Below are 25,869 nucleotides of genomic sequence, written 5' to 3'. Positions count from 1 at the left end.
CAGATGAATAAATAAGCCAAACAAGTACCCTTTGAAACAAACCATGCGAACTGGAGAAGTTAGCAGTTAGAGTTGCTTGTGATTAATAACTGAACTTACTCTAGTCAAGAAGATGAGACTGAAGGAGAGAGAAATTACGCATTAGTTTCACATGCGTGAAAACAGGTAGAGGAGCCAGCCTTGTTTAATGCTTGTCTATGATGTATTTTTTCCCAGGATCTTAAAATGAAGAGAAAAAAACCCAAAACAACAAAAAAAACACAACAAAAAAGCCCACACATTTCCCCCCCCCCCCCCCCAAACACACACACACAAAGAACACAGCATGTATTGGGTAAAGATTTTGTACAAACTGAATCAGGTAAGGAGGTAAGGAAAGAATAGTAGTCTTTAAAACATTTTCTAATAAGCTGTTATTTAGTACCACATGAAGCAACTTTCTAACTGATAAAAGAGGAAACATAGATACTAGATCTTTATTAGATTAGTTCTGCTCAGTAGCAATTAGATCTGTATAATCTATTTATAAAAGAACCAAAAAAATTAATGTAGGAAATCTTTATATCCCATAAAGCTGGGTGACATGTTTTTTTCCCCCCTAGAATTCCTAATAGCAAGGGCCAGATCTCAGCAGAGCAATTGTCTCATTGCCCCTTCTGCTCCTTTTGCAGTAAGATAGTATGTTTATACCAATTACTACAATATTATTTCCAAAATATCTTCTAAAGTGCTAGCAGCCAGAAACAAGACAACCCTACTAGCAGCCTACAGGATGCTAGTAGCCTACAATTCTCTAGCCAAAAGGGTAGGGGTTCAGACCAAGATGGCATCCTAAATAATGGCCCCTTCAGTCTTCTCTTGCCTAGGCTGAGCAACTGCTATTCATTCAGTCCTTCCTCATAAGTCACGCTCTCAAAAACCCTTGATCCTCATCATTGCTCTCCTCATGATTCTTTTGTCCATATCTTTCTTTAAAAGCAAAGCCCCAAACTAAACGTATCCAAGGCCTTGTTACTGCTGCATTAGCACTTCAAACACTCCAATACAGCTTTTTTTCTGCAAAGGATTAAATACTGATTCAAGGTCAGTTTGTGGTGCTCCTATAACACATGACCCTCTTCTGCTATCCAGTCAGCTGTATTGTACTCTAGGCAGAAACAATAAACTAGAGGACAAAAAAACTTCAGTTGAAACAAATCTAAGGTATTCTGTATTAGTAGGCCACTTCTCCAAACAGAGAAGAAAAGCAAAACCGGCTCCACACAGGACACTCCTGGCACTTGCATCACACCGGCATTCTTCTGACAGAAGATTTCACCTTCAGGATAAATAGAAGTAACTTGCCAAATTTTCAGATATACTTCATAGTATATATTAATAATATTAAGTTTCCTTCACTGCTGCACCACATATACAGGCATACCTTGGAGATATTGCGGGTTTGGTTCCAGACTACCACAATAAAGCAAATATTGCAATAAAGCGAGTCACACAAACTTTGTGGTTCCCCAGCGCATATTAAAGTTGTTTACACTATACTGTAGTCTATTAAGTGTGCAACAGCATTATGTCAAAAAAACCACAATGTACATACCTTAATTAAAAAATGCTTTATTGCTAAAAAATGCTAACCATCATCTGAGCCTTCAGCGAGTTGTAATCTTTTTGCTGATGGAGGGTCTTGCCTCGATGCTGATGGCTGCTGACTGATCACGGTGGTGGTTGCTGAAGGTCAGGGTGGCTGTGGCAATTTCTTAAAATAAGCTTGCCACATCGATTGACTCTTCCTTTCACAAAGGATTTCTCTGTAGCATGTGATGCTGTTTGACAGCATTTTACCCACAATAGAGGTTCTTTCAAAATTGCAGTCAGTCTTCTCAAATCCTGCCACTGCTTTATCAACTAAGTTTATGTAATATTCTAAACCCTTTGTTGTCATTTCAACAGTGTTCACAGCATCCTCACCAGGAGTAGATTCCATCTCAAGAAACCACTTCCTTTGCTCATCCATAAGAAACAACTCCTCATCCATTAAAGTTTTATCATGAAATTGCAGCAATTCAGTCACATCTTCAGGCTCCCCTTCTAATTTTAGTTCTCTTGCTATTTCCACCACAGCTGCAGTTAATTCCTCCACTGAAGTCTTGAACCCCTCAAAGTCATCCATGAGGGCTGGAACCAACTTCTAACAAACTCTTGTTAATGTTGATATTTTGACCTCCTCCCATGAATCATGAATGTTCTTAATGGCACCTAGAAAGGTGAATGCTTTCCAAAAGGTTTTCAATTTACTTTGCCCAGATCCATCAGAGGAATCGCTATCTATGGCGGCTATAGCCTTATGAAACGTATTTCTTAAATAATAAGACTTGAAAGTCGAAATTACTCCTTGATCCATGGGCTGCAGAATGGATGTTGTGTTAGCAGGTGTGAAAACATGAATCTTGTTGTACATCTCCATCAGAGCTCTTGGGTGACTAGGTGCATTGTCAATGAGCAATAATATTTTGAAAGGAATCTTTTTTTCTGAGCAGTAAGTCTCAACAGTGGACTTAAAATATTCAGTAAACCATGTTGCAAACAGATGTGCTGTCATCCACACTTTGTTGTTGCATTTACAGAGCACAGGCAGAGTAAATTTAGCATAATTCTTAAGGGCCCTAGGATTTTCGGCATGGTAAATGAGCATTGGCTTCAACTTAAAGTCACCAGCTGCATTAGCTCCCAACAAGAGAGTCAGCCTGTCCTTTGAAGCCAGGCATTGACTTCTCCTCTCTAGCTATGAAAGTCCTAGATGGCATCTTCTTCCAATAGAAGGCTGTTTCATCTACATTGAAAATCTGTTGTTTAGTGTAGCCACCTTCATCAGTTCTCTTAGCTAGATCTTCTGGATAACTTGCTGCAGCTTCTGCATCAGCACTTGCTGCTTCACCTTATGTTAATGCAGACAGCTTCTTTCCTTAAGCCTTATGAACCAGCCTCTGCTAGCTTCAAAGGTTTCTTCTGCAGCTTCCTCACCTCTCTCAGCCTTCACAGAATTGAAGAGAGTCAGGGCCTTGCTCTGGATTAGGCTTTGGCTTACGGGAATGGTATAGCTGGTTTGATCTTCTATCCAGACCACTAAAACTTCCTCCTCATCATCAAGAAGGCTGTTTCGCTTTCTTGTCATTCATGTGTTCACTGGAGTAGCACTTTGAATTTCCTTCAAGACCTTTTCCTTTGCCTTCACAACTTGGCTGTTTGGCGCAAGAGGTCCACCTTTCAGCCGATCTCTGCTTTCAACATGCCTTCCTCACTGAGCTTCATCATTTCTAGCTTTTGATTTCAAGTGAGAGACGTGCGATTCTTCCTTTCCCTTGAACACTTAGAGGCCATTGTAGGGTTGTTAATCACCCTAATTTTAATATCGTTGTGTCTCAGGGAATAGGGAGGCTCGAGGAGAGGGAGAGAGATGGGGGAATGGCTGGTTGGTGGAGCAGTCACAACACACACAACATTTCTTGATTAAGTTCACCATCTTATGTGGGCACAGTTCATGGCATCCCAAAACAATTACAATAGTAACAAAGATCACCGATCACAGATCACCATAGCAGATATAATAAAAATGAAAAAGTTTGAAATATTGCGAGAATTACTAAAATGTGACAGAGACACAAAGTGAGCACATGCTGTTGGAAAAATGGTGCTGATGGACTTGCTCAACGCAGGGTTGCCACAAACCTTCAATTTGTAAAAAATGCAGTATCTGCAAGCGCAATAAAGCTAAGCACAATAAAACAAAGTATGCTTGTATATGCATGCAGTTCAATCCAGAGCCCTATTGTACCCAGGGGGTCTAACTAGCTCTAATCTCCACCTACTCTAGAAGCTTTATAAAGACCCAACATATATATTATTGCAAACACATATGTCAAAGTCATGAGATCTCTACAGAGAGGGTAAAGGCAGTTAACATTTTCAATAATGTAATTATTGTTCTTCTCTTTCAGATATTTAGGCCCATTTAGTTGTACAACTTCAAGTGTACACAATACCACATATGCAGTTTGATGAACAGGCAGCAGGACTGAGTTATCCTTAGAACTTAGGTCTGATTTTACCGATTGCCTTATCATACTGAAACTAATGGTGCCCAATTTTTTCCAACAGTATAAAATCTATCAGTTTATCCTAGTGATAGAGCACATAGAGCACATTTGTGCAGTACAAGAGCTCCTCTTCTCTTACCTTACCAAGCTAAATCAAACCAGACGGAGATCCACACATATACAGCTGGGTGTATAACCATCTTACCAATGAACAGAAAGTATAGCATCCATATGTATAACAAGAAAGTGATCCAGGCCGCTGTGAGCATGCCTCAATAGTACATAGTCTTCAAAACTGTTTTAGTATTTTTTTTTAAAACAAAAGTTTGGAATTCACCATAAAAATGAAAATACAACATAACACATTAAAATAAAAAGTGCAATATTATCAAAAGATACTAGATAACTGGGATAAATTGCACCTAGATTTTCAATTAATCTAGCAAAAGACTGAAATAAACTGAACTTCAGTAAAGCATTAGACACAGCATAACAGGGAAGAGTATCCAACAGCAGCAACTGGACCAAGAATTGTTAACTATGCCAAAAACTAGCTAAAGGGGAGACTGAATGGAAGCTATCAGAGTAGAGGGCTATACTAATGAGTTCCCAATCGACTAGTCTTTATAACAATTTAATAATGGTGTTACGACAGAATAAGAGCAAGAAGCCAGCAAAACCCACCACATGAATGTCAGCAAACAAACTTGGAAGTGCAATCAATAACAAAAGCAGAGCAGAATGGCACACGAGGAATTCCGTAGCCCTAAGGCCTGGAGAAGAGAAGCATAATGCGAAGCAAAAGATCACTTAATGTTGTAGTGACAGTACAGGACTAGTAAAGAATTTCTGCTAGAAGCTCCTAAGTCAGAAGAGACTGTGCATATATTAACAGATCACAAGATGACTGAGTCACCAGCCTGATACATTCCAAGATCACATTTTCTTCTTCTGCCGGTATCAACTGAAATATTTTCAGAAGTGATAGAGAAGCATTAGCGTCTTTGAAAGGGGTGCTGGTACATTTTACATGTGCTTCATCTAGAACAACGTGTACAAGACGACTTGTAGAATTGTGTCTTCCCAGTTTGAAGCCTCTATCATGCTTCATGATTGACCTGTTAATTATTTCTCAAAAAGTGAAGTTTATGTAATAGGGATGGAGAGAGAAAATAATCTATTGCATTGCTATTTCTGCTTTATTCTGAGATAGAGAAGGAAGATACTAACTTTTACAGCAGCACTTGCCAACTTACTATAACTTGGCCCTGCATATTGATCCATCTACTGCACTGCTGATATCATTCATTGAGATTACAGAGGACTGACAGGACATGTGGCTTGCTTACTGTGTATCACTGATACAAAGTCAAGAGCTGAAACAAGAAAAAACCCTGTAAATAAAATCCATGAGCCACACAGTTGAGGACTAAACAATCAAGTTGAGCCTGGGGAAGAAAAACAAAACTAAAGTCTTTTAACAAAAGGCAACCAGAACAATTTCTCTGACAGACTCATTAAAATGATGCTTTGAACAAGAAGTTCTGAATAAATCAGTTTCTTTAATTTCTGTACATAGACACACTGCAGGAAGTCAAGACTGCTTGTGCAGTGTATTTTCTCCCTCCACCAAGTAACTGCAGACAGAAGTAAGGTGAAAACGTTTAGGATGTAAGAATCATTGGGCTGAAGGAAAAGTACAGACAGGGTTGGGAATGAGATGTTAGCCTAACATCCTGCTGTAAATACAGAGAAAGATATCACTACCCCCAACTACAAATATCAGAATTTATGTTCTCATGCATGTACAATACATTGTCAAAGCCAGGCTCTCTAGAACATCTAGCTCTCCTATGTAAGAGGTAACCTACAGGGTGTAGAACTCCTCTGTGCATCTCCTCAGGTGTGGAAGTACATCTTACAGAATCAAAATGTTTGTTGGAGAAAGCCTCTGGAGGACATCTACTCCAACCTCCATTTTGAAGCAGGACTAATGTCAGTATCAGATCAGGTCAGCTGTGGCTTAGTTGAGACACTGCAAGTCATTACAACCTCCAATTAGAGATTCAGTTCTTTGTAACTCATTGCAATGATTACTGCCCTCCCAGTGGGGAGGCTATTGTCCAGTTTGAACCTTCTAAGCCAAAAAATGTGGCTGCTGCCTCTTTTCTTAGTAGTGACAGATGGTAAAAGGAGTTGGTCTTCATCACCTTTGTAACTTCTCTTTAAGTAGGTGTAAGTAATTATTAGGTTGTCCCGAAGTCCCCTAGGTCTCCCTCCTCTTTGCAAGAATAAAGCCCAGCTCCCTCAGCCTCTCCTTACAGGCCATGTGCCCCAGGCCCCTAAACATACAGGCAGCCCTCTGCTTGACCCCTGTAGTTTCTCAACAACCTTCTTGAATTGAGGTGTCCAGAACAGGACACTACTCCACATACAGCCTCACCAGTGACACAGCAGAGAAGCTTAGTACTGTCCCTCACTCTGCTGGCCACACTCCCCCTAACACAGTAGGTAAAGCAAACTGCATGCTACATAGGCTATGAGACACACTATTGCCTCATTTAAGTAAGAGGTTTGTATGGGTAAGACTCAAAGCCAATGTTCAAGCTAATCCTGCAGTGAAGATAATCCTTAATCACACATTCCATAAAGCCTTGAGTTGTATCTTGAAGAAAATAAAAATGCCTGCAGCGTCAACATATAAACACCTATAATATATATACAGCAGTAAAGAAGAAAGCTACATTCTGTTTTAGCTAAAGTTTCTAGGCAAATCCAGGCCTTGAATACTAATTCTTTCCAACAGATATAAGCAGACTATCTTTAGGAACAAGATTCCCAAGCCTACAGTGCAAAAAAACTCCAGACAAAACAAGAAACCACTCTGTTGTTGGTAGCAGCTGTGGTAAAGCCAGATGCTTCCTGTAGTAAAGCTGGATGCTTCTTCCAGAATTTCTGGTTCTTCTTGTATTTTTGTCCTCCACCAAGCTTGTTAGAAGACAAAATAACTTTGTAAGTTATTTCACTAACATGGCTGCTGACACAAACAATGTAAACTGGTTTAACAGGTTTACTGCCTTCTATGGCACTATTCAGTCTCCCAATGCCTCCTTCCTCCCTACTAAGAAATACAATAAACTGTTCAGCATATACCTGAAGCATATTGTCTCAGAACAACAATTTAAGGTGTAGCATTTTACCAGATTTGCCTTTCTGAAGTTAAACATCTTACAGTGCAAAACAGCTGTTCAGTTGTTCAAAAGCCAAACAACAAAAAACAACATGTAAAATGTGCTAAATATTACATGAACAAAACAGATACTTTACTACGGAGGTGAAATCAAAAAAATTAAGAGATAGTTAAGAATAAAAAAGTTTGGTTTGTTTCAGAAATTAGGATCTTCACATTTCACATAAAAGAACAGCTCTTCCATAAATACCTTAAAGTAAGCTTCTCATACTTCAAGAAGTAATACAAAGTCATAACTGAACCGTGCAAGGAAACTAAACTCTGAAAGGATCCACCTGAAACAGTCATAAGTAGAAAAAAGCTAGAGTAATAGCTAGGCTTGGATCCAGAACCCTGCAGAGATTGAACATTCGGAGTAGTTAGAATCTACCATTAAGGATTAAGTTTGTATCTTGGGACTCATCTCTAATTAAAATAGAGGTTGGATTTCAACTCAAGTATTGCAATCATTATTACAGCTTCCACAGAACCTATTACGAGGGTGCAGGCAGGCAGGCAAAGCTAGCGAAATGCATGCCACAAGAAGAACTCTGCCTTCAGAAAGAACTCGTTTCTGCCCACAACTGACTGAACCCCTGTGAAGAAGACAACATTACAAAGATCAGCTGTCTTGGGTAGTATACTTTGCCTTGGTTGGACTATGTCAAAAACGCACATCAGATTTTGAATATGCATCTTGCATTCCGCAATGGCAGTCACCTGTTGTTAACAATAACTTTAAATTATAAAAGTATCTCAGGAAATGCATCTCCTGCTCATATCCTGGAGAAATATATATAAAAATAAAACAAAAGCTAAGCTTCTCAGAGCAGAAGAAAAAAAAAAACTGTTAAGAACTTCCCTTCTCCAAGACATCACACACAACAGGAAATGCCTTAGACTGACAGCTGAACACCTGGCCTTGTACATGACTACAAACCAGGAGATACCTGAAAACGCTTCACTGACATTTTACTTCTATAAGAGACTGTTAGTAATCTTTGCCAAAAAACCTTTAACAGTTTGTAGAGGCCTTATTCAAGGCACTTCACCTCACTGCTGAAACAGGTTACTGTGTCCTTCTCATCTTGTGTGTGTTTAGAGAGAAGAAAGGACTAAAGCAACAAGTGGTACTATAAATATATTTGGTGGCTTATGTATCATCTCCTTATAAAAATGTGTGCTCCAAAACACATAAGGAAATATCATCTACATCTGATAGACTGCACAGGCATTTCCCTTCTCTGCTACAGTAAAATAGCAGATCTTGTTCTTCTTGATAAAAAACAAACAAAACTTATTTTACTCATTCAAAATTAAACTGAAGGAATGAAGGATCTTAACTTCTTTAATACTACCTTTGAACAGAGACTTGACTACAGTCAAAGTATACTATCATCCACTCAGTACAAGCTTCCTGAGATAGAAAAAGAACAGATATATGATTCATCCTATATTACTCTTCAGATTTTTAGAAAGCATTTTCATAAGCTTAACTTTGTGTCTTTTTCTTTCGAAGCTTTGCCTAGTCACGGAGTATTTTCCTTTCTAGTCCATAGCCTTGCTCCCCTAGAGTCCTTGTTGCCTGGTCTTCCCACCTCCACCGCACTTCCAGGCACATCCGCCGCGGCGGACAGGGAAATCGGGGGCTCGCTTACTGTCCACTCCCCTAGCTTAGCACAGTGTTTCTTGCCAATCTACATGCTCACCTCAAATTAGTAAGTTATGATACTTCAACTAGGAGCCTAGCGGCATTATCAAGAAGAGGGCTGACAGAAGCAGCCCTCTTACTCCCGGAGAGGACGAAAGTCACCGTCTCCCGACTGACCCGTTTGGCTCCCGCCCTTAGCGTCACCCAACCCACTCCCAAAACGCCGTCGCGGGCCGCCAGGAGCAAGCGAGAGCGGGGACCGCCCTGCTGGGCACCTGCGCGCAAGGGGACCTCAAACCGGGGATTTGTCTTCCGGCCACTCTCCTCCGCCGCAGGCAGGGGAGGTACTGGGGAAGGAAAAAAAAAAACAACACAGTATTTGAAGTGTTGCGACTGAAACCGTCGAGACACGCGCAGGGAAGGTGAATGTTTCCCCTGGACCGGCCGCCCGGGGCCGCCCCCCTCCCCGCCGCCGCCCAGCGCGGTGCCGGCGGCGCGGCCGGGCCGGGCGCGGTGTCGCCACGTGCGCGGGCCGCGGCCCGGCAGCACCGGCGCCGCTGCCCCGGCGGCCGCCCGCGCCGCCTGGCGAAGCTCCGAGTACGGCGGGCGCCGCGGCCGGGGCAGGCGCCCTGTCCCCGCCGCCCCCCGCCCTGGAGGCGCCGCGGCCTGGCGGGGCAGCCCGCAGCCGGGCACCGCGCGGCGCCCCTGCCCCGGCCCGGGGGCCGGCCGAGCCCCCCCGCCGCTACCTGGCGCCGGCTCGGCGGGGCCCGGGGCGCCGCGGCTCAGCGTGTCCTGGAAGTGGACCTGGCGGAGGCCGGCAGGCACGGCCCCCCAGAGGCGGCTGGCGGTGCCGCGCAGCAGGCGGCCGCCCTTGCCGGTGAAGGCGGTGAGGTAGTCCATGGCGATGGCGGCGGCGGGGCACCACCGCCAGCGGCCGCGCTGGGCCGGACGGGCCGCGCTAACAGCTGCGCTGGGGCCGCCGCGCCCGCTCGCCAACTTGTGCAAACTTTGGGGCCCGGCCCCGCCCCCATTTAAAGGGGCCGCGCCGCCGTCGCGGGGCGCCGCTAGCGGGGCCCGGCGCGGCGCGGCGCTGTGCTGTGCTGTGGGGAGCCGGGCGCCGGCGGCGGCGCCCCCCCCGCCCCTCCCCCGCGGGCTGCTCTCCCCGGTGTTGCTCTCCCTGCCCGCGCCCTGCAGGGGCTCCTCGTGCCGCCGCGGGGCCGCGCGGGGAGGAGGCGAGGGCGAGGGCGAGGGCGAGGGGAGAGCGCCCCGCCGGGCGCCGGGCAGGTGCTTCTAGTCAGCGTGGCCCCGGGGCCGCCTCCTTGTCTTCCGTATCTCAGGCATTGAAACTCGTGATTAAGAGCTGCTCTGAGATCGGCTTTCTGCGGATACTGAGGCCAGAACAGTCAGATCATTATATTTACTGCCTGGGCCATAGATTTTAGGAACGCAGGACTCTAAGTCAATATCCTTATATTCTAGTCAGAGTGAGGTGCAATTATATGCTACAACTAGCTGCAAATGAAGGCGTTTAATAAAAAATACTCTCGTTGAGCCAAACTTATTGTGTACATGTCGAACAAAGGAACAAAGTGCTAAGCTATCTCAGCCCCTATTCACTTGTAGCAGCTGTTCAGTTAAATCAGTTTAACATCAGCGTTTTGGAGTGCTGATTTCTGAGGTTTACTTGATGTAAACGGTGTACTCAAATCAGCCCTTCTACTACTTAAATCAGTTTCTGCTCAAGAGAGAATGATGCTCAAGACTTATTTAAAATAAAACCTTTTTCACTGAAATATAAGAAGGAATTTTCAGCGGAATTAATCCTCCCCCTCAACCTGCCAATAGAAATAGATGTGTAATCTGCTGGCTGTTCCAGAGCAAATGAATAAATGGGGAACTGCAGAGTCACTGCATGGTCAAAGAACCACAAGTATGTAAACTGTTCAGCCTACCAGACCTGTCTTGCCCTAAACATTGTAATTAGTTTTCATTTCATTACAGTGATTTTACTCTCTGCTATGAAGAAATTATTGCTGGTCTTTTGCCCCATTGATACAATTTTAGGCAAAACTTACCTCTTTGCACCAGGAATAAACTTGTAACTGTAGTACTCAGCACTTTCCAGAGTTTGAGCTGGCTTGTCAACCAGTATTCTGGCCACATAAGTATCTCTGTTACTATATTTATTGCATATGTGCATATGTCCTAGGTGCTTTGAAATAGATTTATTTTTTTCTTTTCCAATCCATCATTATGCAGTGATTATCATTATGCTGCAGTGATAGAAGCTACACTATTCTGTTCAGATTCAGCCAGCATTTTGAGAAAGTATTCAAGGTAAATATTTTGATAATTATTCATTTCACAGAATCACTGAGGTTGGAAGGGACCTCTGGAGATCATCTAGTCCAACCCCCCTGCTCAAGCAGGGTCACCTAGAGCACATTGCACAGGATCGCGTCCAGGCGGCTTTTGAATATCTCCAGAGAAGGAGACTCCACAACCTCTCTGGGCAACCTGTGCCAGTGCTCTGTCACCCTCACAGTGAAAAAGTTTTTCCTCATGTTCAGATGGAATTGTCTGTGTTTCAGTTTGTGCCCGTTGCCTCGTGTCCTGTCGCTGGCCACCACTGAAAACAGTCTGGTCCCATCCTCTTGACACCCTCCCTTAAGATACTTGTACATGTTAATAAGATCCCCTCTAAGTCTTTTCTTCTCCAGGCTAAACAGGCCCAGCTTTCTCAGCCTTTCCTCATAAGAGAGATGTTCCAGTCCCCTAATCATCTTTGTATTCATTTGTTACCTTTTAGCTACTTTCATCTGTTTTGTTCACAAATTGTCTAACTTAAGTATAAAATGATTACCTATTACTGCAGTGTGATTTTCATAGTATTGAAAATCATTGCCTGTATTCAAAAGAAACACCAGGTAGCAATATTTTTATTTAGAAAGTTAAGAATAAATTCCTCGAGTGAACTGGCTTTTAAACAAAAGAACAAGATTTAGATTTCTGTGCTCATAAAAAGTACTCATATTATTTTTAAGACACGTGTGTAACACTCATTGACCACTGATAAAATATCCAGTCACTGTGGTAATACAACTGAAGTCCATATTACAGTGTGCGGACACAGTCAGAGGTATATTACTTCAGTAGGGATCTTACTGATTTCAGCACCAACATCCAATAGTTGGTGAGCTCATACTATTATGAGCTTTAGGAGGCTGTTTCTACTTATTTGTGCCGCAGCTATGGTAGCAAGATTTTCACCAAAGATCTCCAATTTGAAAACTGACCAGGCTTAATCCTGTGTTGTTTTTAAAATCTACTATACCAGAGCCTAAAATTATATGCCACATTTCTGTTTGAAAAGTTTTGCAGCATTCCCCACTTTTGGGGTGAGAGCACTACCTACTACACTACATGTAAACACTACATACATAAGCAGTGTATGTCCCTTTTGGCATAAGACCAAAACAAATATATTCTACAATATTTATGCTAATTTTTTACACTTAGATTGTTCTTAAACATCTTTATGGAAAAAAAAATTCCTTGATCGTACTGCCTCAACATCCAGAAACTTAAAGAATTAGACTTTTTGCTAAGGGGGGCTGTTAAGTTTGTATCTGATCTTTGAGTGTACAAGAAGGATCTTGCCCTAGAGTGATTTTCTGGTCAGCAGTATCAATGCAAAAAGTGTATCTCTGTAACTTTACAATCACTTAAAACTGGCCCTCCAAAAGAAAGAGGTGGTCCTACCCGCACTTGCCAGCTTATGCCTGTTACCCGGGCCATGCTACCCAGTCACCAGTGCAAGCACCAGCATTCATTTAGCTGGTCAGTGAACTCTACAATAAAACTGATCCAATTAAAGCTATCTTTTAGCTTAGTCAGCTGTTTCATTGTGCAGTTGTGTGTACACTTGTGAAAGCACAAGGGATAAAACAGTGTAAGAGTAAGTACAAGTGGCTGGAAGAGAGGAAGGAGAAGGAGGAAGTCGCAGAACTGCCTCCTTGTCTTCGTGCCAGTTTACGTCGGCTCAAAGTGATAGTGAAACTATGGCGTAAGCGGAGATACCTTCACCTTTATTAGTATCCACCAAAACACCTTCAGTAACTGCAGAATATGTCTGCATTTATGATGCAATACTTAATAACACATTATGCTAATCTCCTATTGCTGTAAATAAAGGCAGAACTTGGTCTTACAGCTAGAGCCTATTTTGCAGTTTTCCAAATCAGACTCACAGTGAGAGCAGGCAGAGAGCTGCTTGAGCTGCATCCTAAAACGCCTGGTTGTGTGGGGAGAAGAGAAAGATCAGTTTTGGTCAAATAGAAAAGGACATAATGAGGAAAGAAATATTTCCAAGGTCTGAACATAGAATTATATATAGCAGTATTTTAAAGGAGAAAAAAACATCAAACTATGTAACAGCAAGTGGTACTGACCTATAATTTCTTTGGGGACAGATTTGTTGCTTGTGAAAATAAGTGCTAATTGCAGCAACTGATTCCAGGCAAAATGCCAGCAGATGCTGTGCAAGCTTCCTTAGAGCTTGGCCAATTCACATGCCTGCAGTACAGGATATGGGCCTCTTGCAGTTCATCTTGCCAAATTTCCAGTGCTACCAAGCTGCAGACAAAAGCACAGTAGGCAATGACATAAACCCCCTATTTTATCTTGTGAGAAACAAGGTTTGCACATGCTTTCAGAGGTGAAAATCTTAACTTTAATAATTTGGCAATCAGAATTAGTGTTCCTCTGTATATAAGCAACCTATATGCAACCATGTAATTTTGACAGATTGAACCAAATGTCTCATTTAAACTTCCTTAATCATTTTTGGTGGCACCCACTCTCATTTGATGCTATGAAGCTGCTCTATGCCTTTATTAAGTGCTCTAAATTACCATACCTGGTCAAGACTCTACTATTTAAGTGGTTGCAAAACCTGCACTGAGTGGCTAAAATAGGGATCTGAATTAGAAGATGCGTAGAAGCCTAATCACTCTCTTTATTTTTAATGAAATCTATTTTTGTTAATGAAAAAATAATTCAGGAATTGTTTTTTCTAGTCAAAAAGCTAAATTCATAAGACAGAGAAAATCATAGACTGCAGTCTGTTTTCAATGCTGTTTCAGTAATAATGAAATCCAATGCAGAATGCATATGCAATCCCTCAAGGAGGAACTAGAACTGAGGCATGCAGAGCTCCCACATTCCTAGGCATATTCTTCTATTAGCCCAATACATTGAACGATGATGTGTGGAAATACACAGTTCTAGAAATAAAAATGGCTGGACAAACCTATTTTTGTCAGTCAGAAGGTCCAAATAGTTCCAAAAGTCTACTCAGTGTTCCCATAAACTTGGGAGAAGTTGAAAAGAGATAACCAGTAGATGACACTAAGCAAATGGGTATATTTAAAACAGGTCTGTACAGAGAACTGTGTACTAGGTGTGTCTGCCCATACAGGTTTTACAATACCACATTTTCTTCTTAGACACTCAGCAAGAAGGAAGCTATCATCTACACAATAGTCTCAGAAATGGTAAACCTGGAATCTCAGACATCAGTGGGTTGAGATATATAAGATTAGAATGGGATGGGGTCAGTCTCCATCTCAACCATTGAAGCTGATCGCTGTTCAGCAGAAAATGTAACGTTCAAGGGACAAGACAGAATAAACATGGAAATCTGCCAGTCCTGGGTTCTGATCAGGATTCTTCAAGTACTTCTTATGTTTTGCATCTGATTATTCCTGAAATAGCACTGAAAGAGACAGGAGCCCATTATTCCCTCTCTTTCGGGGCAGTTACTTTCTCATTAGACAACTGAATCAAATGCCTGCCTACTTTATTTGTATTTTCAAATCTTGCTCTATAAATCTTGCATTTCCTTTTGTAGAAACTGTATAAAATAAAGGTTCTGCAACTAGACATTATGTTTCTCCAGCTTGAAGAAAATATTTGAATAACTTTCTTGGACCCGGGCACCTCAGTCTCCTCCTAAAATGCATTTAAGTATCAAAGTAGGCAGTCCTAAGCACTGCTCCCTAGGTGTAATTTCATAATATTTACCTACCATAACATTCACTGTGTTTAGGTTTTGTCTTATCAAATCTAGTAAGTTCCAAGCAGACAAGTTATTCCTGTCAGATGCAACTGCAACACCTTTTGACCTGTTTGTGCTTTATCTATTCTGATACATAGGTTGTAGTTGCACGAATTTTGTATTTTTGTTTGTTAGGTCGGTATCTAACCTAATCCAAGTCAGACTATTTATACTTAGGACACCCCAAGTCCTTTTCACTTTTTATAGGAACCTCTGAGGAGAAAGCATTATTTACTCTTCTACCCAGATTTAAAAAATCTTGATGCCATAATAAAAATTAGATGATACAGATATAAACACAATACAACATACAATAAAATATAAGACATTCCTGAGACAGAATCAAAAAGGTGACTTGATTCACAAGTATCCTGTGTTGGCATACATAGCATATTTATGAGAATTTATATTAAGCATATAAAACTCGATAGAAGTGATTTTTACTTCTTAAAATAGGCTTAAATATCTTCCTGCAAAATAATTTGATCAGATTTCAAGGCACATCCCAGTTTTTGACACTTTTGGAAGCTCCAAATTTTAGATGCATGTGGCCTTGTTTTCAAAGATTCAGGTAAATAACAGCTTTGGTAGCCTTCAGTTATGCACCTTCTCTGAAAAATTATATTCCATTGTCACTATCCCACTCTCATTTATGCTAGAAATATTTTGCAAAAAGCAGTGACAGAATTTGCATTACAAAAATGTATATTCTAAAACTAAATCTGTATTTTTCTTATTTTCCCAAAGAATAATATGTATACTTAGCTGTCAGAATGGTCCATTCTACAAAAGCATATCATACAGGCATTTCTTAGAACATCAAGGACATACACAAGGAACTTTTCAAATACGTCTTCAGCAACAAATACATATCATGCTGGGACTTCTCCATGTTTATGGCAGAACATTAGGTTTACCTGCAATTACACAACTGTATAGATAGACTACCTTATCAAATAAACATGAAATGACCTCCAGGTCTTGGTATTTATTTGGTCAATAGTGAATTATTATGAAGGGAACATTCTGCTCTGTTCAGAGAATTTTACGAAAATTAATTTGGACCTTGAGGGGTATGCCTGCATGTACATGAATACAGAGACACTCATGCAGTTTAAAGATGTTCACTAGGTAGGTTACTAGCTGAACAAAGTTAATTTTCAGTACAGACGCAGATGTCTCCTTGTCTTCCTGTCATCCTTGTACTGACATTTTCTGTTCTTTCATCATGCATTTTGAAACTGAATGTGGAAAACACCATCAATGTTATTGATGACTCTGTAGTATTTACTAGCTAATCACAGTCTTCACAAAAGCATAAATTATACAAATAATAAATTTTACTTATGAAAGTAGATCAGAAAATTGATTATTCATCAGATATTTGAATCTTAAGCATAGTCTTGTCTTCATTCTTTTTTCCCCCTTTTGCAGTAAAACTATAACTATTCTTTCGCTAAAATTCATTAAATATTTATCATCCTGTACGTCAGCCCTGTAAGGAGGTTGCTGAGACTTGCTCAGAAACAATAGAACCAGATTCCTGTTTACAGTAGACCTTTTTACATTGCCCAGTTGGTTCATAGTAACATCTAAAATCCATCTGGTAGAATACTTACTGCTGTTAAAGTTCAATTCCATATTACACCACTTCTGAAGACTAAGCAGTTGTAATACAACTGAGGTTTCAAATCAAAGCATTGATTCAGATGATTAACAAAAAATGTCTGTTTTGTGATCAAAATCTCACCACCTCATGACCAGCACATTCATAGTAGGATCCACACACTGGCCATGGTCTGCCTTGGGGGGAAAATACCACATTTATAATAGCTGAATAGCTTTTTATTGAATGAAAAGGTTCTGTCTGTTTGAGGACATAATCAGCTGTTTGTCACATGCTCCCATTACATTCAGTTGGCACCGAATCAGTTTCCAATTCAGAAACAATTTTAGCTTTTAGTTATAAGTTATGAGTTTTAGTTGCAGCTCTTCATATCTAAGATACGAAGATCCTTTTCTTGGATCTGAACAAAATGATTCTGCTGAGACACCTGGCAGAAGTAAACTTAAAGGCAGCTGATGAGCAGCTACATAATGCCTGTTTGAAATAGTAATGCCGCCTTAAGTAGACTGATATTCTTGAGATAAATAGGCCAAAAATACCATCAGAGTTTATCAGGAGCCAGAATAATGCTAACAGCAACAGCTGCTTCTGTAGGTCTTTTTTCTGTTTGCAATTTTATTCTAATAAGCATTACTGGTTTTCTCTTTTACTTGCTCCTACTTAGGCAGTGCATTCTAGGATTAAGGTTTAGTTGAAAAAGAGTACATTCTGTTTCCTTCATGCTACCTGTATTTTTTGTTCTCCTTAAGTAAAATCGGTGTGTGAAAGCCTGCTGTACATACCTTTTCCTGAGCCATCTGAATCTGTGCAGGACATTCCTGAAATTCTCTTTTGAGTGAAAACCAGAAAGGAGTATGTTGATCTCACTAGGAGGAAATTCTGCTTTTTCATTCCTGATAGAGCTTCCTTCTTAGGGAACATCTGCTCTTCCTCTTTCCTTCCCTCCCCCACTGACACCACTTCACAAACATATGCCTGATTCAGTTGCTCCCATATTATCATGTAGGAAACCCATGGCTGGTTACTCACTCTGTCCTTTTGGGGATAATTACTACAAATTCACCTAAAAAATGAAATACATTGTTTCTAGCTAGATAAGTCATTTGAAGGCTGTTATGAATAATCATTACTGTATTACCTCTGAATTAAGAAACTGTAGTTTATACACATTAGTTTTCACCTAGGGTTTAGCAGCTTTGCAATACTCTTTTCTCTCCTTCTTATTTTAACATTTTGTCTTTGAGTACTGTCACAATTTTCCCCAGAGATTATTTGCAATGTGTTCTCTCCGTTGCATTCAGCGACATTTAGCTGCAATGTTGTATGTACCATTTAAACATTATGTAGGTTTTAAACATATATAAACTTTAAACATACAGTTTTACAGATCCTATTTGCCTTCAATTAATTTCTGTCTATCTGTTTGGATGGGCTTTTCTACAGGCTTCATTCAGAATGCCAAATGGCACATCTCTCCATCTTCCTCATCTTACATCTGAGGCACTCCTACTGGGGACAAGCTCCCAAAGAAACAAAACTGTTTTGGTAGGTTATTAATGTTTTTTTTTTACTTCACTGTCTCAGAATCAAGACTCAGAATTGCTAAGTGATTTGGCTGACAGTAGTCAAGTGTTGTGCACTAGGACATGCTTCTTAACAAGGAATCAGGCTGCTGTGTTTTGCAGAAGTCAAGAACTTATTTCTGCCAACTACAGTTCTTAACATTAATGAATTATACTAGTTCCGGGTTGGAAAAATATATAGTGTACTGGTTTGGCCAGGAACCTTAGTAAGGCCTATGAGCCTCAGTGAGTGAAAAGGTGATACTGAGAATAGATGGGATAAAAGAATATTGTTGAGCCTCGATCTGTTTTCTTATTGAATATGAAATGACAAATTCAGATATCTGAACATTAATGGAATTTGACTCACAAATTCCTGGTAATCTGATGTTGAAGTCCTGTATTGGATAGGGCTGACAGCTGAGGGTTAATGACAAGAGGTGTGCCTTCTAGCAGCACATACCCTAACTAGTATGGTGCAACTGTCTCCGTTTTGCTCCAGAAACCTGAATGATTAGCCCAGCTGATCAGTTGTGATGGGTGCACAGTGCACTGGTGCAGAGAAAAGATAGTGGTACCCCCTGCAGAAAACCAGGGCCATATAAGTAACTCTCACTCTACACAGAATGGAACTGCATAATTTTTATTAGTAACTCTCCACAATATTGTCTGATTATGAAGAGTTCTAAAAAAAAATTGTTAAATATGTTACTGTGTTCTTTGTCATCTGCCTATTCAAGCACTAAAACTACAGCTGTTCATTTTGAAATTCCGTAGTGCTGACATTCTCTATTGCTGTAATCAAATATCACCTTTGTTAGGAGCTTGAAAGCAATGTTTAAGTAAAACTTTTAAATTTTAGACTTGTTTTAGATCCCCAGTGATTTTCCTCTTTTGCATAGAAAGCTTTGCTGGACTCATCAGTAGTAAAGGGCCTTCGGTATTACTCAACTTCTTGAAGAAATTAAATTGTAATAATAGAATTAGAAGACATTTGGATAAATATAATAGCAAAGTATCAACAATTTTTTTAAGTTGTGGTTTGTAAATCTATTGTTTTTCCTTGAAGGAGTCAACAAGTAAATGGAGAAGAATGATCAGTTGATAATAGTGAACTCAGATTTTCAAAAAGCTTTTCACAGAGTCCCTCACCAAAGAAATGAAGCTCTCATAGGATAAGAGGGAAAATTCTTTGATAGTTTAATAACATTCAAAATAGAATAAGCAAGAGGAATAAATGGTCAGATTTCACAACACAGGGAGATTATCAATGTAGCCCCACAGTGATCTGTGCTTTTCAATATATTGATAAATTATTAGGCAAAGAGGAGGCAAGAGGCAGGTGAAGGAGTTTGCTGATGATACAAAATTATGCAGGAAAGTCAAATCTACTGAAAAGAGTTAAAAATCATTTTATAATACAGATCATCAGTAAAATGGCAGGTGAAATTCATTACTGATAAATGCAGAGTAAAGACTTTTCCTCTGAGTGCATAACTGTATTTATACAAATACACAATGATGAGCTTTAAATAAGCCATTAACATCCAGGAAAGAGATGTATGAAAGGGTCAGTCAGCAGACATCTGAAAGGCAAAATAACTGTATGAATTATTAAAAAAAAATTAGAAAGTATAGTTACATGGCTCTTTAATCTCATGAATATAGATTGGTCATCCTGTCTCAAAACAGATGCAGTGCATACAGAAAATGTACTGAGAGGAGCAACAAAGGTGTCAAGCTGCTTTTCTCTAGGAGAGTAGAGAAAAAATACAATATAGATAAGCAGAAAGTAGAGTAGAGAAAAACTATTCACTGTTTCTTATAATAAAAGAAGTAGAAGCACCTAATGAAATTACTAAACAGAAGATTTGAAGAAAAGGAAATATTTTGTTATACAACATAATTAAATCACAGAATTAATTGCCACAGGATGTTGTGTATGCCAAAACTATGAATGGTTCAAAATGTAATTAGAAAAGTCCATCAAAAGCCATTAAGCACAAAAATACAGACACAAACTCTGGCTTTTGGAAGTCCCTAAGCCACAGACTGCCCAAAGCTTGGAGTAAATACCAGGGAAGCATCGCTCCAGACGTGTCCTGTTCTGTGTTCCTCCCCCAGTTATCTGCTACTGGCCACTGTGGAAACAGGATTCAGAGCTGGATCTGAGCAAAAGCATCGCCTTGATCTCAGCCCATCCAGACAGCCTGGTGCTGCTGTCAGAATTTGCCATGACAGTACTGCAGCCCCTTGCTCTGGGACCAGGAAAATTCCTCCCAAAGTTCCTTCCTTGGGGCACTTGCGGTGTGGAGGGGGTGACCAGTAAGGACTGAGGAAGCTCAGAAGAGCAGGCCTCGGGGCTCAGGGAGAGACAGGAAACCTCAATTGCTACAGATCCTGAAGCACAAAAGAAGCGAAACTATTTATTCGTCTTCATTTTCTCCCTGTTTTAATCTCCTGAAGTTCAGCTGGCCTCACTTCCCCACTTCAGGTGCCTTATCCAGAAAACAGTAGATGTCACTGACTGCTGGTGTTGATAACTTCATTTAAAGAAGAATCATAAACGTAAAGTATATGGGGTAGCAAAGTCAGGTGCCTATATGGAAAATAATCCAAATGCACTGTCAGGAAACTGTTACAGTTCTGAGTATTAAGGGCTCAGAAGTTGCGCTCTACAACGGAAAGCAAATATGGAAAAGAAAAAGAGCTGAAGAACAAAAACTATATTTTGCCCAGTGCCCTAGGTACACTGTAGTGGCTCTAAACCAGAGACTAGGAAAGGGCAGCAAATGCCTCAGCTTTGCATTTCGCATAGCAGCTGCCCCTCCGTGGCGTGCAGCTGCAGCGCTGCACAGGCCGGGCGGCAGGAAGGGGCGGCTGCCCGCGCCCCGGCTCTGCAGGTGCTGCTTCACACTCCCTTACACAAATCATTGACATGGGAGTTTCACACCACTGCTCCTCCATGTGCATGCATAAGATAGGTCATTCTTTGATTTTGAAAAATTAAAGTCAATCTTTAGAATTCCAGGCTTTTAGGAAGAGAGAGGTTTTTCATTTTTTTCATACTCCAAAATAACATTTACTATCATGCAAAGTTATTGTCAGGAACCAAGACCTCTACAATTGGGAGGTTAAGTGGCCTAATGAAGAGAGCGTTACTGAGAAAAGCCTGTAACCCAGTATGAATATTTCATCTTTTTTAAAAATGAACTTAGAAACAGTGTGCTACCAAATGTAATGATAGTGGTCTAATTTTTCATATCTGACTTAAAAAGTGAATATGATACTTCATCAAAAGACAACAGCAGTACCCACAATTTGCTTGCCCAAGTCTTATGACTGTGTCAGAGTCAGTCCTTCAATAAGCCAGAGCATTCCAGTTGCAAAATGTACATGCTTGAGCTAAAATATTTTTAAAGAATGGTCAGAGGGAAAGGAGGGTCTTATGGTTGAGGCACAAGCACAAAGCATTACAAGGTATTACTTCTTTTTCCCTGGTCAGGCACAGACTACTGGCATGGCCATGAGTACCTTCTTTTGTAATTATTTGTTTAGTGCCCAAATTGAGAGACATCTGAGGGCTTCATGCCAAACAGCTACGATCACTTGCAACTTAAGCTACCAACACTTGGGTACCTTCCATCTGAGCCAATCTAGGTTTTGTTCAGTTACCAGCTATATTAGCTGGGGGGAGGCTACATTTACCTTACCTCTCCTACTGCTACTATATGTTATCTCTTGGCACACTTGCCCCTGATGGGACAGTTGGACTATGGTGGAAAGTGCTGGCGAGTTTTTAGAGTGACTTTGTGATATCTCCACAGTGCAGTGCAGCTGGAGCAATAGCAGAGAACTGGCCCCTCCAGATCCTACAGGAGACCACAGCAATCAGATGTTGAATTGTCAGAGTGAATAAGGTATTTTGATGAATATCATCATTATTCTGACTTCTGTTTTCCACACTTCCAAGAAAAGTGATAGGAAGGAGATAAATCTGATTGTTTGGCATTGAGATTGGGCTCAGCTCTTTAGAGTAGACATAAAAAACCAAATCTGTGGCCCAAAGAGTTCATAACCTAGACAGATTCCTGCAAACTGAACTCATCTTGGCTTCTTCATGCTGAAATCCTTTCTGATGAAGTGTCCTTGCTTGCAAGGTGATATGGACCACAAGAAGCAGGTGCAATTTAGCAGATGCATAATGTCCACTCATTTTCAAATATTTTACATTCTTATTCTGCCAGTTAATGCAGCTTTGCTGCCCATGTTTTATGTCAGATATTTACTGAACTAAAAGTTTCAAAGTTTTTTTCTCCTTCCTGCATACCTCCCATGTCCTCTGAATTAAGAACGTAGTCTACATGATTATTCTATTTTATATATAGTTCCTTACTTGACTGTTTGGCTTTGTATTTTTTATGGGATTGCATTTACTCTTTATTTTTATAAATCTCAACTATCAGAAGCCCTAATAAATATATCTATAATCTTATTTAATGTACATGCACTACTTGTTTTCATATGACACACAGTTTCAATTTACATTTAATGAGTAGTTCTTAATTTAAGGAATCCTTCTGTTGTAAATTCTTTTTGGCTCAGTAACACAAAGTTTCTAGGATTTTTACTATGTAATTTGTATCCAGCATTCTCTGTGTAAGGATGTCAAACTCAACATCTTTCCTGGCATTAAATTCTTTTTTTCAAGCTGTTACTCTTTTAATAGCTGATGTATTTTGTTTTATAAGTCACAGAAAAACAGGATTTCTTTTCAAATGAGACATATAGTAATTTTTTACACTGCATGCTATTGGCCTTTGCTTAATTTCTGTGAAGACTATATTTTGTCTATATATTTCAAAACCAGCAGGTAGAAAGCAAGGTAGCAAAAAGTCTCATTTTACAAAGTGTGCTTTTTATTTCCGCATGCACATTTTACTCAAACAGACACATATGTCGGGGTCAACTAGAACTTGCAGACAGTATGTTTAAAATTGCTATTCCTCAACAGAGTTAGTTTATATTGCTTGTAATAGCAGTGACATCAGGAAGCACAAGTTAATAACACTTTCCAAAGTTATTCAGCCTGGGTGCCTCAAGGACTCGCAATTCTCCACCCCTCCTGCATGGAGTGCACATAAGCCTGCAGAACAAGCTTCCAGATGCTTCAGGGCGCTGGATGCATGGTTTGGCAGATGCATGGAAAAAATTTTTACTGAATGAAGCAGCAGAGGAGAGGAAGCATCTAGTGATTATAATAATAGGGACTTCAGGACCAATGTAATGATCTGCACTCACCATAGCTACGTGCTACCCTGAACACAATATGACCAAAGTAGTCTAGTAACAAGATTCAATTTTGTAAATCAGTCTGACTCAGGACAATAGTGTCTCAGTCAAAGAAGGAGGGTGACAGGATGGTTAGCCTAGCCAATGTTCTTTGCTGGCAAACACAATGTAGTACATGTTCGATATCCACAATGGTGTTTTTGACTGTTTAAATGCTTTCCCATTTGTTTGGATGGCAAGATACTTCCTCAAGTATCAGTATTATTTCCCTAAAGAAAAAGAATTAGTCAGAAAAAGAAATTGTGTGCTTGCACAATCACACAAGTCTTTTGAAAGAGGTAATTAGACCTTTAAAGGGCATTTTGCTGTGACATCTTGCAGATAGGAAAATCTTGCTCAATTTTGTGGTTTGTCATGGCTCTTGCATTTTACCAAAGCATTTGAGGCTAAAAAAAATTATAAGTATTATAAAAGAAAGAGACCTGTTATTTTTTTTTGTTTTATTACAAAGCAATCTTATCTTTCCTCCCTCCAAATTCAGATTTTTTTTCCTTTTCTTAATGAAAATGTTCATGTAAGCAGCTGTTAGTCCCACCCACATTTCTCTGTCATATATACTCCTCTTTAAATGAACTGCTCTTATAGCACATTTTTTTGGCATCACCGTCAAGCAGAATCCTGCAGATGTTCTGCTGCAATGAAATTGTAACCATGCCGGCCAGTCAGTCCTGCTGGGAGCCAAAGGGCATTCCATAAAAATGTTTTATAGCTGTTTACATATATAGTGCAGACAGGTGGATTTCTATAATACCAGAATCCTCAGATTGATCTCCACTGTTTGAAAGTGCTTTGTTTGTAAGGTCTTTGTTTTTCAGAAGAACTCAGGCTGCAAGAAGAAAATCCAAATGGCAGTCTAAGACTAAGTGCAAGTAGATGATAAGGATGATGTGCAAACCTTTTTCAGATGATTCTCTTCCTCCTTTCCTTCATACTGATAGACACATAACCACACCCAAACTTTCTTGAGATACTTCTCTTTATCTTTACTCTCCTTTACAGATAGTGATAACATTTTCAGAGGGGGAAAAAAGAAGGGAACCTCAGCAAAGAATTACTCATAAGTGCAATAAAGTCTCCTTTCTCAGTTAGCAGTTGAATGAATGTGTGAGCCACTTTGTTGCAAAGTAGCATGCAATTGATTCTGTTGTACCTTAGTCATTTCCATTCCTCAGAAGTCTTTTGTTTTCCTCTTTTGTGGTTTCACTTAAATAATTAATTCACTTAAAATTCACTTTAGCTAATACCACTGTATTTCTCTAAATTAAGTTTTCAAATATTCAGTATGGGAGGGTGTCTAATGAAAATGTAGTACACTCAATGAAAAGACACTATTAGACAAGTTGAGACTGAGCTCTTGCAGTGCTGGAGAAAGAACACTTGATTTCTCTAATAACTGGTCAACTACTATCACAGCAAGAAGTCAGCAGAAAAATAAAGTGCCAATGTGTATGACACATGAGAACACATAATGACAATACATATGGCAATACATATGACAATAAAAAATTGTGGACTGTCTGCCTGGGAAAATTAGTGCTATTCTTTACATAAGCAATAAACAAAATATTGAAAAAAGTGTACAAACAATCCCAAAAGAACAAATTATTCCTTTCAAAATATAACTGTCAATTAAAACAACTTTACTATAAAACATGAATCATAATAAACTGCTGGACTCTGCCAATGTACTCAGAACACTGTTACCTGTTGTGAGCAAAGTACAGATGTTTTTTACAGCTACAATGCTAAAAGCTCCACTTTTTTCTCCCTTGCCTTTGATATCGGCGTTGATGAGAGTAGTCTCTTTTGCCATGTAATCACTGTCTGAACTACTACTAATAGTTTTATACAGCTGATGATGTAGATATGCATGAAGTGCCTGAAGCCACACTGAGGAAACACTTATAAAAGTGTATATTAGCTTTGTATCAAATAAAATCTTTAAAGGCTGCTTTTCTTAAACACTGCCAACCATCAAAAGATATCAGAAGACTTAATGGTGCAGTTCCCAAATAATAAAAGTCTGGGGTTTTGCTTTGCTTTACACCGTCGCTGTCAAGAGTATTTATATCAGATGGCTCTGTGTAATCATTTTAATGCTACACAGCACTATGGGATTTCTTAGTTATACTGCAGACACAAAACACACTAAAACTTTCCCAAGGTCTATTCAAGCACTGGATAAAAACAGTAAGGTATAATCTTTAATATGAACAGTTACCAATGGCTTTACTTGATC

The 25,869-nt window shown here is 40.0% G+C and overlaps 1 protein-coding gene across 7 annotated transcripts in view; it reads right to left on the bottom strand.

Moving 5' to 3' along the window:
* Positions 1 to 25,869, bottom strand: part of OXR1 (oxidation resistance 1) — a 279,502-nt gene that overhangs the window by 74,939 nt on the left and 178,694 nt on the right. Inside the window, exon 1 of one of the 7 annotated variants that reach the window (XM_067290413.1) lies at positions 9,718 to 9,871. The exons of the other annotated variants lie outside the window; for them this stretch is intronic. Within the exon in view, the coding sequence (XP_067146514.1) occupies positions 9,718 to 9,871 (154 nt within the window). Of the gene's footprint in view, positions 1 to 9,717; positions 9,872 to 25,869 lie in introns of those variants that run through there. 7 annotated transcript variants of the gene reach the window in all.

Source organism: Apteryx mantelli, chromosome 2 (genome assembly GCF_036417845.1).
Source record: "Apteryx mantelli isolate bAptMan1 chromosome 2, bAptMan1.hap1, whole genome shotgun sequence".
NCBI classification, from domain to species: domain Eukaryota; kingdom Metazoa; phylum Chordata; class Aves; order Apterygiformes; family Apterygidae; genus Apteryx; species Apteryx mantelli.
Note: the sequence above shows the minus strand (reverse complement) of the source record. Positions and strands in the feature narration are given on the sequence as shown.